We start from the raw sequence: 12,707 nt of genomic DNA, 5'->3' as shown, positions 1-12,707 counted from the left end.
ACAAAACGATAATGTAAGTGACTAAAACGTAACATTTCAAATATAAGTGACTAAAATGTAATCTGAGACAAACAAAAGTAACTATTTTTGTAGTTTAACAAAAGTGACTATTTTTATAGTTTATCCATATTTATTTATTTATTATTTTTCTTATGGGTTAATTTCATAAAATAATTTTTAGATGTTAATTTATTGTTCTAGGGCTATAATTGTTTGGAAAAATCAACTCTTTTCGAATAAGTCTTTTGAAGTGTTATTTGTTTGGTGTTCACCAACTCATCAATAGGTTGGTATTGTTCTTAGGTTGAACTGAAATTTTCTCTTCCGACCTTGATGAGAGTCTAAGATTTTAGAAATGTCACTTGGGACAAGTTCATAGAATGGGAGTACGTCACCAAATCGAATCTTGTGTGAGGCACGTGGTCACCTATCAAAGGAACATGAGAAGTTGTGCTTGATAGGCTTTGATAAAGTGGTACCATAAATGTTATTGATGCCATTTAAGTGCTTGGGTTCAAACTCTATTAAGTGCATATGTTTATATATTTTTTGGTAGGTGGTCATGCACCATGCATTGTCTGATTTGATGAAGTGCTCCCGTTTTGTGAACCTACGTCACATATGATCCTTTTAGATATTCAATCTTTCATTAGAGTCAGGATAAAGCCTCGGGTCAACTTGTAGATAATACCAACCCATTGAGTGGTTTATTGACTTTGAACATATGACACTTTAGACACTAACAACTCTTAGCACTACGGAATAACAATAACAATATTATAATACTAATTTAGTTAAAAGTACTATGGATGTTATTGTATTGGGAGTCTAATTGTATTTTTTTTCTCAAAAAATGGGTAAATTAATTAATGTATGTTAAATTAAAGAGTAAATTAGTCATTCTGTTAAAAAACAGTCATTGTACATCGGAACTCAGAGTGAGATATATGTGGTGTGCCACATGTATTTGTCTAGTTATTCTATCAACCACACCAATTTTAAATAGTAGAAATAGATAAAAATTTTAACAGAAATGATTAGTTTGTTATTTGATCTAACGTACAATGACTAAATTATCAAAATTTTGAATAAAAATATATAAGGTCTCGATGATAATTTTATCGCTAATTGAGTTAAAACTTAACCAGTAATCAAATTATACTTATATTATATATATTACAAGATTTTTACAAATAATTCTAGGTAGCATATTTAAATTTATAAGTGAAAAAGGATTTTACGTATTAAATTAATACAGGCCCATAATTTTAATGAAAAATTATTTATGGAAATAAATATTATAAATAGTTTTTAAAATTATTCTTAATATTTAAAATTATTATTTATTTTTAAAATTTTTAATATATTCAAATTTTGTAGTAAATTTTTAGAATATAAATATAAATAAATTAAATTAAGATATATATTCCAGTATGATTTCACAATCTTGATTATTTTATATTTTTATAATTAAAAAAAATTAAAATCTAAGCTATTTAATAATAATCATATTATATAATTATTTTATTTTTTAGAAATATATAAATATTTTCTTTGGTACATATAATTAATTATTTATTGCCATAAATATGAGAGCCTGATTTCGATTAATTAATTATTAATTTCATTATTTATAATCTTAATCTCTCTCTGTTAGCGCTAAACAAGGAACCTTGCCTTTGTTATTTTCCTTCACATTCCTTAATATTTTTCCCGAGAAAGTGACACTCGAATCACATAAAAAAAATTCATTAAATGTGGTGGAGATCTGCTTCTTTTATTCTCGACAGACAGCAAGAGCAAAACACCAGCTATCCCCCAAATCCTGAATCGCTTTTGCTCTCATCTCCACCTCCTTCCATGGCCGATTCTCTCCAAAACCCTAAACCTGACATTTCCGCCTATTACCAGACCCGCGCCGCCCACCACGCCGTCGTAACGAGCGATTGGCTGTCCCAGGCCCAGGCTGCCGTTAGCCTCCAGACCAACGACGATGTCTCGTCGGGAAGTGACGGAAGAGTCGCTCCGACTGGTGGAGGAACTGGTGGGGATAATAAGACTTTTAGCGTCATTGATGAGTTCAATAGCTGGAGGAAACAGCCGGATTTGGCGGAGGCTGTGGCGGCTATTCGCGCTCTCGCTGCTGTTATTAGGGCTAGCCAAGCTACTACCATGATGGAACTTGAAATTGAGCTTAAAAAGGCTTCTGATTCGCTTAAAGTGAGCCATTTAGTTTTTTATTTTGCTTTTTTTTTTCCGAATATTTGCCTTTTATGTTAGTAATTTTTCATTGCTTTGATAGTGACTGATAGATTATACTGTGAAAGTTAGTGAAATACTAAAATTTATTTCATTTATCATACTTCTATTGATCTTTTAGTAGCACATGTTAGTTCATTTTCAATGGGGATACATTTGTATCTTTATAGAATCATGTGTATTTAAGTACCGGCTTACTAAAGCTAATGAGGCCCTGGCACAATTGGCAAAGGCGGAGGTCCTATGTCCTAAGTGCCAGATTCGAGACCCATAATGCGTAATTATATGGGCGGTTCTCCAAGCAACCATGTGCTGTTGCCATTAGTGAGTGTTAGTCCGTTTAGTCGGCTCTAGTCTTGATTGTTTCAGTTTTTAATCTGTTTTTTTATATAACAGCTTATTCTACTCCGTGGTTGTTCGAACATGTTTTGGTACTTTGATTTACTGTACTTGTAAGATATGAATATGTGTCCAACACAGATACTTTCAAAAATTTCCAAGATTTCCTGTGTCTTTGGAGGATGGTATTCCCCATTTCTGAATATGCCTCAGAAACACGTATTTCAGGAAAAAGTAAAGATTTGGAGCATCGTGGTTTTAAGTTACTCACACGAGTCGTGTTCAAGCTAAACTATATGAGAGTTCCAATGATGATTTTTATGTAATTGTACATAATAACCGGCGAACAATTTTCACTCATCGCTGCTCTGTAAAGGCAGAAGTTAATTTTCCATGTCTAATGTTGATGGTATTGCTATGGAGGACATTGATGTGATTAAATGCTAATGCCTTTATGATTGTAGAAACCTAATAGTGCTGCTTTTTGCAGTACATATTCTGAGTTTGTTCTTGAGTTTCCCGTGGACATTGTTTATTGAAAGTATGTTTATAAATTGCTTAGGTATCCTGATATAAAGCCATACTTGTCCTTAGGTGTCTGGGATCATAAGTCATTGGCAATAAGCTTCAGTTTTTCAGTCTGGTTTGATATGTATATTATGCTTTTTGTCAAAAGAACGTTCATGTAACTCGTAAAAGATGGAGCCTGAATGCAATCCTTTTATGTTACTTCTATATGTTTAGCATTTGTTTATTTATGAGAAAACATGTCTGAAATGTTTAAAGGATAAGTTATTAGGTGCTTGGCAAGATGATATAATGGTTTTGAGCGAAAAGATTGGGTGGCATGATAAATATACAAGATGCTTTGTCCTTATCCGTTGCCATTGCATGTTAGAGGGTAACATGTAGAAGTTACCCCAGTTAATGTCAAATTGTGCTCGGTTTTTGCCTGACTTAATCTTGAGAAATTTAAATTGCCATCTGCTAACCATTTTCATTTAGTTTGATGTTTAAATGTATCTTCGTTTGCATCACTGCTCACCCGATGTTTGCTTTCCAGGCATGGGACGCGACCTCAATCTCTTTGACAGCAGGTTGCGATCTCTTCATGCGATATGTGACTCGAACATCAGCTTTAGAGTATGAGGACTTTAATTCAGCTAGGTATCGGTTGATTGAACGTGCAGAGAAGTTTGGGGAAATATCTTACAAGGTATTTCAAATAATCGTGGCTAACCACTTCATTACTGGTAAAAGTACCATGAAGGTTCCTCTATTAGGAACCGGATTGCATTTTGCCCCCTTTACTCAAAAAATGAGCAAATTACTCCATGTATGTTAGATTAAAGAGCAAACCGGTCCTTGCTATTAAAAATTTTATCCATTTCTGCTGTTAAAAACTGGTATAATTAACGGAATAACCAAACAATTGCACGTGGCATGCTACATGTACCTCATTTTGACGTATAGGGATCAGTTTTTAACAGTAGAATAGAAAGACCAGTTTGCTATTTGGTCTAATGTATGAGGATTAATTTGCTGATTTTTTTAGTAGAGGCAAAATGCAATCTTACTCCTAGTATAAAGGCTTTCATGATACTTTTACCCTTCATTGCCATGTTGTTCACATAAATTATACTTCGATCATTCCTGTCCTGAAGACATTATTGCCAAAAATTTGCAGGCACGTCGGATTATTGCAATGCTAAGTCAAGATTTTATATTCGATGGTTGTACCATTTTGGTACACGGTTTCTCTAGAGTTGTCCTAGAAGTATTGAAGACAGCCGCGGAAAACAAGAAACACTTTCGAGTTTTCTGCACAGGTTTGACTTTCTACATACCTCAGGACTAAGTCAAATGTGCTGTCATTGTAAAAGGAGTCAGCTTTTTTGCATATGTTTATGATGCGATTATGTAATAGTCCGTCTTACCTTTTATCCATGCTGTCAATGCAGAAGGAAGGCCCGACAGAACAGGATTACGCTTATCTAATGAGCTGGCCAAGCTTGATGTCCCCGTAAAGCTTCTAATAGACTCGGCTGTGGCATATACAATGGACGAGGTAGACATGGTACTTGTTGGAGCTGATGGAGTTGTTGAAAGTGGGGGTATTATAAATATGATGGGAACATACCAGATTGCGTTGGTCTCACATAGCATGAATAAACCTGTTTATGTGGCCGCCGAAAGCTACAAGGTAATCAAAACTTCATTTCTTTTTCTTGTTTTCTCGGCAGTACCTGAACTAGGAAATTACATATAGACAACAAACCTAAGAAGGAATCAAATATCGAATTGATTATTTTCTTTTGCAGTTTGCCCGTCTTTATCCGTTGGACCAAAAGGATATGGGTCCTGCCTTGCGCACTATTGATTTCGGGGTACCTATTCCATCAAAGGTCGAGGTCGAAAAATCTGCTCGAGATTACACGCCTCCTCAATATCTGACTCTACTCTTTACAGATTTAGGTGTGCTTACTCCTTCTGTCGTTAGCGATGAGCTTATTCAGCTATATTTATAGTGTCGAATTGCAGACGAAGCTCCTTACGGTTTAGGTCCATATGCAGTAAGTGAGAGTAATGCTATAAAATTCGTTTCAATCTGATTTGATCACTTAGTTTGCATGACATGCATCTGGTTTAGGAAAAAATAAACTATATTTATATATATGTGTGTGTGTATATACACAACATTTTGAAGAATGCAAAGATTGCCATTTTTTATTACATGGAATGAATGAAAAATTAAAGCTCAATGAAAAGGTAAAGCACAAGCATTGTTTGTAGTGTAATCATCTATTATGCGCTGTTGTTGGAATTGAATTGGTTGGGTTAAGAACAATGGGATTGAACCCGAAAACGAAAATTGAAACAAAAAACAAATGTTGAATTCGTTTATAAAATTTTTATTTGTTGATTTAGGGATAATATAATTTTTTGTTTTGAATATGTCAATTAGGTTTACTTTTGTATTTGTGTTCTTTTTGTTCACTTTGGTACTTAAATTTGGCAAGGAGATTCATTTTTGTTTTTGGATTTGCATTCTATCAATATTTGATGATGTGTAGAGTGTTTTTGGAACATGATTAGATTGGTTGGTCGGATCAACTGAATGACTAGTATATTAATTCAGACAAAGGGGTTGAACCAATTGAATTGAAATCTATATGACATTGATAAAAATAAAAAATTATGACAAAAACTAGTAATCGGTTTAATAATATTTTCATTTTTTAAAAGTTTAATTATTTATTTTATTATTGTTGATATAGCAGTTAAATTGATCAAGTTTGATCAATTCAACTATTGGTTTGATTGTTTGAATATTGTACAATAAAATAGACTTAATTTAATTGTCAAGTTTAGAGCTCATAACGTATCATGTTGGATTAGGCTCAAATATTTTTCAAAATAATTATTCATATATTAATCTATTTTCAATTTCAAAAGTGAGCTATTAAGGATAATTATTCATGGTGTTCACCTCTTTTGTCAATTTATCTTGCTTTCGATCGGTTACGACAGCTCTCAATGTTTAAATATTTTGTTAAGTTTGTCTTAATTTTTAAAAATTTAACTCTGAACATTTGCATATTCTGTCAATTTGATCTTGATTCTAAATTTGTTGGTATCTAATGAGCACTACATTTGTTGAAATTTCTAGAGTCATGATGAAAATGATAGAATTTGTAAACATTGAATATTAAACTTGTTATTATACCAACCCAAAGTGGGATAAATCGACGAAAAAACTAAAAGTTGTGAATTATTGTTTGTATTTCTTACTTTTAAAATTGGCAATAATTAAATTACCTTATTTATTAAGAGAGATTGATTTGATTAATATCAAATTTCAAGAATTAAAAAAAGGAAGTAACGTGAGAAAGTAACCAGATCTATGTCCAAACAAAAAAAGGAAGCAACGTGAAAGCAATCACATCAAGATAAAAAAAATCATCAAATCAATAAAGAGATATGATCCTTATCAGAAAAAACTGTACGAGATTCAAAGAAAATAAACAAAGTTCAGAATTTCTCCTATAAATAGAAAGAAAGGAAGCCTAAGAAAGGCATCGAAGTTAGTTTTAGAAAATTTTAAAGTAAGAAAATATAAAGATAACAGACGGATTTAGGTACCTAAGATAAATTTCATAAAAGAAACTGATTGTCTATAAAATTTGCATTCATGCTATGCATTGACTCTAAGAATGAAAACAATATTTCATCACTTAGTAAGGGTTTTAATAGTTTAATATATATTACTTCTATATATTTTCATAAGTTATATAATAAAGCAAGCAAAATAGAACAACAAATAAACAATTTAGGGAAAGTTACAGAATTAGATTTGAACAACGAATCTAAAGATATCTTATCTGAAGTTAATAATAAATTAGAACAAGTTCTTATTATTAAAAATATATAACAGAAAATAGACCTAAGACCTTTATATTATGGAAATAGTAACATAATATTAGCCTTGTTAGAAGAATAAGACACTTCCTCTAAAGAATCATCTTCCAAAAATAAAAGACAAAAAATCGAAAAACAGAAAAGAAAATATACTTATAAACAAAAATATGATTTCCAATCCTATAAACAACTTATAGAACATTGGAAGAATAAATTCACTAAAACATATGATAAAAATGAAAGAATAGAATATCTAAAACTAATTGAATAACTTTATGAAAAACATAAAGACCTGTTTGTATTATTTAATTATCATTATATGTTAAACTATGACACCATAGATAGTAGTAGTAGCTCTAATAATTCTGATAATTCTATAAACTTCAGTAGATGTTACTCAATTATGAAAAGTTATAACACGATTACCCAACTATGATTTTTTTCTTTTTTGATCACCCAACTATAAAAAGTTATAAAATGGTCATTCAACCATTCAAATTTATCTTTTTTGGTCATCCAACTGGCTAACATAAAAATGAAAACACCAAAAAACCCAAGATAATTGGGTGACAAAAGAGACAAAATTGAATAATTAAGTGATTATATTGTAACTTTTCATAGTTAGGTGATCCAAAAAGAAAATTTCTAATCGTCGGGTGACAATTTTGTAACTTATCATTGTTGGGTGAAGAAAAAAGAAATAAATCATAGTTGGGTGACTACTTATGTAGTTTACCCAAGAGAAAAAACAGTTTTAAAAGTATGAAAAAAATAGAGGGATTGAAAGCGCAATAAAACCACATGATAACAAACAAAATCAGCGATTTTTACGGCCATTGCGGCCACCAACCCACTCTAAAACCCCTATAATAATAATAATAATAATAATAATAATAATAATACCCTCGTTTCAGTTTCACCGCCTACAAAAACCAATCACCAAAAGAAAAATTTGCAATTAAGAAAAAAATTAATTTTGCGTCTAAATTTCTCTAAAAAATCTCGTAAATCCCATACTTTAAATCCAATTCGCCATGTGTGGAGGTGCGATTATCTCCGATTTCATTCCGCCTGCGCGGTCGCGACTGGTGACGGCGAATTATTTGTGGCCGGATCTGAAAAAATCCTGCTCTAAAAAGTGGTCGGGTAGAAAGCACTCGAAGAAGCCGGCGGTCGGCTTTGAAGATGACTTCGAGGCTGATTTTCAGGTGTTTAAGGATGAGGATTCTGATGTTGATGACTTCGATGATGATGTTGATGATGTTTTGGCTGATGTTAAGTCCTTTGCTTTCTCTGCTACAAAGAAACCCTCTCCTGCTGTTTCTCATGGTAAAAATATTATTAATAATACTAATAATTTATCCCTTTTGTTTTTGCAAAAAATGTGACTTTCTGGGTTAAAATTAAATTTATTGCGATTTTTCTTCTCTTTGATTTTGGAGAAAATTTTTGAAGGTTCATATGTGTTAGATCATCGGCTACTGCTGTTTATCATGGTAAAATATTAATAATGACACTAATAATTTATTCCTTTTTTTTTTTGCAAAATATGTAAATTTTTGGGGTCAAAATTAGTTAATTTATTGTGAACTTTCCAGGAAAACTTTGAAGGTTTATTTGGGTTAGGTCATTGGGTAATATTGGATTACATGAATTTTACTTTTTTTTTTTAAAAAAAATTTGTTGAATAATTATTAAATTTACCTGGATTGTTTTATTGTTTGAAGATTGAACTAGGCCTTTTGAATGCATTGACTAATATTCTTAAATTTTACTAATATTTTTCTTTAAAAAACAATGGATTCTTTTTCAGTTGTAAATATATAAGCTTTTGCTTCTTCTTTTTTCATTTCCCTTTTTCCTTCTCTATTTATATGCTTTTATTTATTTGATAATGTCCCTCATGCCCTTAAAGATTTGATTATTAGCTGGAAATTGTCTAGAAAAAAAGACAAGTAATGATCTGCAGTAACTAATAATGTTGAGCTTTTATGTAAGCATCTATGTTACTCGAACAAAAACTCGGGTGAGTGTCGAGTCATCGTTCTGTGTGTACAGCACGCCTATGCATAATTTTTTTGAAGCTTTTTCATATTATTGGAGAGTTGTGTAACCGGAGTCTGAATATGTATTACTCGTGGAAAACGGGGAGTCTCGTATAACATAGTTAAGCACATATGATCTGATTTATAGGTAAGCACTCATGATCATTTTTAGGTGCATCAATGCATATTTTTATGTTAAGATCATTTGTTTCTCTTTTCATCTTTCCTTGAGAATTTAATATAGGGAATTGTAATTTATGTTGTTCAATCCTTTTTGACATCATTTTGTGTAAATTATTTGTTTGGAATCTTTCAGGTCACGTACAAATTTGTTCAAATTAACTTTTAGTCAGTATGGTTCTTATATTTCTGCTTTCCTTTTGTCTATTGATGTTTGAAACCATAATACGTAGAGTCTATGATGCTCCGATTATTCACTTTTTTGAAGTACTCATGTTCAACATTTGGATGTAAGGATCTGATCTTTTAAGGATGCTTCAATTTACATGGATAAATTTAGAAAAACCTAACCATATCTGTATTGAACACATACCTAAATGGGACACTTGCGTCCAAGTAACATAGCTTAAAAGGATCTTTCCTGTTACGTACAATTTGTTAAGATTAACTTTTAATCAGTATGGTTCTTATATTTCTACTTTCCTTTTTGTCTATTGATATTTGAAATCATAATAAGTTTGCTCCGGTTATTCACTTTTTTGAATAGGGATCTGATCTGTTAAGGATGCTTTAAATACGTAGATAAATTTAGAAAAACACATACCTAAATCATACACTCGCACTTGCGTCTGAGTAACATAGCTTAGAAGGGTCATGTTTTCTAATGTCCAAATGGTGAAATTGATAAATTTTCTTTTATTGCTTGGTGAAAGTGATTTAGTGGTTTATACATTTTCATTGATTTAATGTTATATAATGATTTTTTAAATATATATATTGAAGGTTCAAACTCCATAAAATCTGTGGAATTCAATGGTCAAGCTGAGAAATCTGCAAAAAGAAAGAGGAAGAACCAGTATCGCGGAATTCGCCAGCGTCCATGGGGTAAATGGGCTGCTGAGATCCGTGATCCAAGGAAAGGGGTTAGGGTGTGGCTTGGAACTTTTAATACCGCTGAGGAAGCTGCACGAGCTTATGATGCTGAGGCACTGAGAATTCGGGGTAAGAAAGCAAAGGTGAACTTCCCTGATGAGACTCCACGTACCTCTCCAAAGAATGCTGCTAAAATGAATTCCCAGAAACCTCTTTCTGGGTCAAATTTGAGTTCTGTTCAATCAAGTCTCAACCCAGATTTCAGTTACTCAAACAAACATGAGCAGGGCTATTATGATACCATGGGTTTCATAGAAGAGAAGTCACTAATGGATCAGTTTGCATATGCAGACCCTGTTAGAGCTGCTGTAGATGATGGGTTAAAACCCTTTGCTGAACCTGAGAATACCGCTTTGTATTTTAACTCAGACCAGGGAAGTAACAACTTTGACAGTTCCGACCTTGTCTGGGGAGAACAGGGTGCCAAGACTCCTGAAATATCATCTTCTCTTGAACCAACTCTAGAGGTCAACGAGTTTCTGGACAACGCAAACCCTACAAAGAAGTTGAAACCAAGCTCGAATAATGTCATGCCTACTGGAGGAGACAATTCGGTAAAGAGTTTATCCGATGAGCTATTAGCTATGGACAATCATGTGAACTACTTTCAGACACCATTTATTGACGAGAACTGGAATGTTTCGATCGATGACTTCCTTAATGGAGATGCAACTCAGGATGGCGGAAACGAAATGGGTTTTTGGAGCTTTGATGACTTCCCTTCCATAGATGGAGGTGTTTTCTGAACAAACTCTCCTTACTTATTATCCGTTTCCGTAAATAAGGCATCGTGTTAGCGAGTTTCGACCCTCTGGCAACTGCTTGACTATTGTTTCTATTTTGATATCTCTAACATCGAAAAATTCGAATTTAAATTTCAAGTGACTGTTAGAACTTAGAACATTGATTATGTGTGATTTATGATGAAATTTTGAAACTCCTATGAATGTTTAACCTTGTGCTATTTGTTTCTTGCATATTTTTTATAAAGTTAGGTTTTTATCCTTAAAGTGTAATGATCTTGTGACTACACATTCGAGTGTTGATCGAGCTGGTTGGGTTGGTTTTGGATCGAGTTAATCTGGGTCAGATCAAATCGGCTTTTGGTTTAGGTCATTTTCGGGTTTAGGCCTTAACCATAAATGATCTATTTGGGTTGGGTGTGGGTCATTTTAGTTTGGCAATCAAGTTTTTGAGGTCAGGTTATTTTGTCTTCACATTGGTTCGAGTCATTTCGGTTTGGGTTATTTTCGTGCTCAGTGCTTAAACCATAAGTAGCCAATTTAGGTTGGGTTGGGCCGAGTTCAGATTCGGGTCGGATCGAGTTTTCTCTTACATTGGGGTGTATGTTTTTTTTGGCTCAGGCACGTTGTTGATATATAAATTTTGATATATTTATACATCGTCTCTATTTTTATCAAGTTTTAAATAATGTATCATTTTCAAAGTCTAATATAGTAAGTGTCAAAGACATAAAAGCATATTTTGGCCACACAAAAAAAAAATCACATGACTTTTGTAATTTCGAATTTATAATTTTCAATCATTTTATTAAAAAATGATGTATTTTTTTGTGGTTTTATAATTAAATTGGTGATTTGGACATTAATTCAATAATGTGGTTTAAGGGTAATCTACATTTGAGGTCACAAATTTCAGATGGGTATTAAACCTTTTACATAATTAAATAATAAATTATGAACAAATTAAGTCACTAATGCCAATTCCATTAAATAATTCGGATTTTCCCATTAAAAAAGAGGTTGAATATGTATGAAATTCCAATGATATAATTTATGAATTAAAGTATTGCGACCTACATGAAAATTGTTGTTTAGTGACTTAGGATCTAAATTACCCATTCAATTTAGATAATATTAGGGTAATCAAATTCAACTCTAAGTTTGAGTTCGATTCGATAATGTTTACAAAATTTGGTTTACATGAATAAGATAGCCATTCCTACCTTATTCAACACGGCAACACTATTCAATTGTTCGGTTGGCTGTAAGGCCTATTCTTTAAATAGTCATTACAGGCTAATTCCGTAAAAAATACTGATGCATTGTTTGGTTGATTAGAATGCTATTAAAGAATAGATAAGGAGTACATATAAAGTGTCTAATTTATCCTTAAACGGAATTAATGATATATAGTAAAAAATAAAATAATAAATATTTTTAAATTTGTAATTAAAAATAATATTTTAAATAGATAATTAACAAAATAATACTTATAATATTTTTTTACATACTATTTAAATTTCTTTTGAAAGTATACAAAATATTTAATTTTTAAAAATTAATATTCATACTTTCCCTTTAATTGCACATTAGACCAAAGTTCATGTATAATTTTGAGATTTATTGCTTTAATAAAATTTTATATACTACAAATATAATATACTTGTTACGAGATGAACTGACCAATATATATTTGAATCGGATTTTGAATGAACCGTTTGAAACCTGTTAAGTTAGACTAAAAATCGATTGAATTAAATTTCTCTATTTTTTTAAAATTTTTTATGAC

General features: G+C 31.8%; 2 protein-coding genes across 2 annotated transcripts; both read left to right on the top strand.

Moving 5' to 3' along the window:
• The first annotated feature begins 1,663 nt into the window (after window positions 1-1,663).
• On the top strand, window positions 1,664-5,360 carry LOC121218669 (translation initiation factor eIF-2B subunit alpha). Its single transcript, XM_041096256.1, has 5 exons — window positions 1,664-2,220; window positions 3,662-3,814; window positions 4,286-4,427; window positions 4,560-4,801; window positions 4,920-5,360. The coding sequence occupies exons 1-5, from the start codon at window positions 1,756-1,758 to the stop codon at window positions 5,124-5,126; spliced, it is 1,209 nt and encodes a 402-aa protein (XP_040952190.1). The 5' UTR covers window positions 1,664-1,755; the 3' UTR covers window positions 5,127-5,360.
• A 2,499-nt stretch (window positions 5,361-7,859) lies between these two features.
• LOC121203587 (ethylene-responsive transcription factor RAP2-12) lies at window positions 7,860-11,139 on the top strand. Its single transcript, XM_041096255.1, has 2 exons — window positions 7,860-8,346; window positions 10,026-11,139. The coding sequence occupies exons 1-2, from the start codon at window positions 8,052-8,054 to the stop codon at window positions 10,919-10,921; spliced, it is 1,191 nt and encodes a 396-aa protein (XP_040952189.1). The 5' UTR covers window positions 7,860-8,051; the 3' UTR covers window positions 10,922-11,139.
• The last annotated feature ends 1,568 nt before the right edge of the window (window positions 11,140-12,707 follow it).

This window comes from Gossypium hirsutum, chromosome D06, assembly GCF_007990345.1.
Source record: "Gossypium hirsutum isolate 1008001.06 chromosome D06, Gossypium_hirsutum_v2.1, whole genome shotgun sequence".
Taxonomy (NCBI): domain Eukaryota; kingdom Viridiplantae; phylum Streptophyta; class Magnoliopsida; order Malvales; family Malvaceae; genus Gossypium; species Gossypium hirsutum.
Note: the sequence above shows the minus strand (reverse complement) of the source record. Positions and strands in the feature narration are given on the sequence as shown.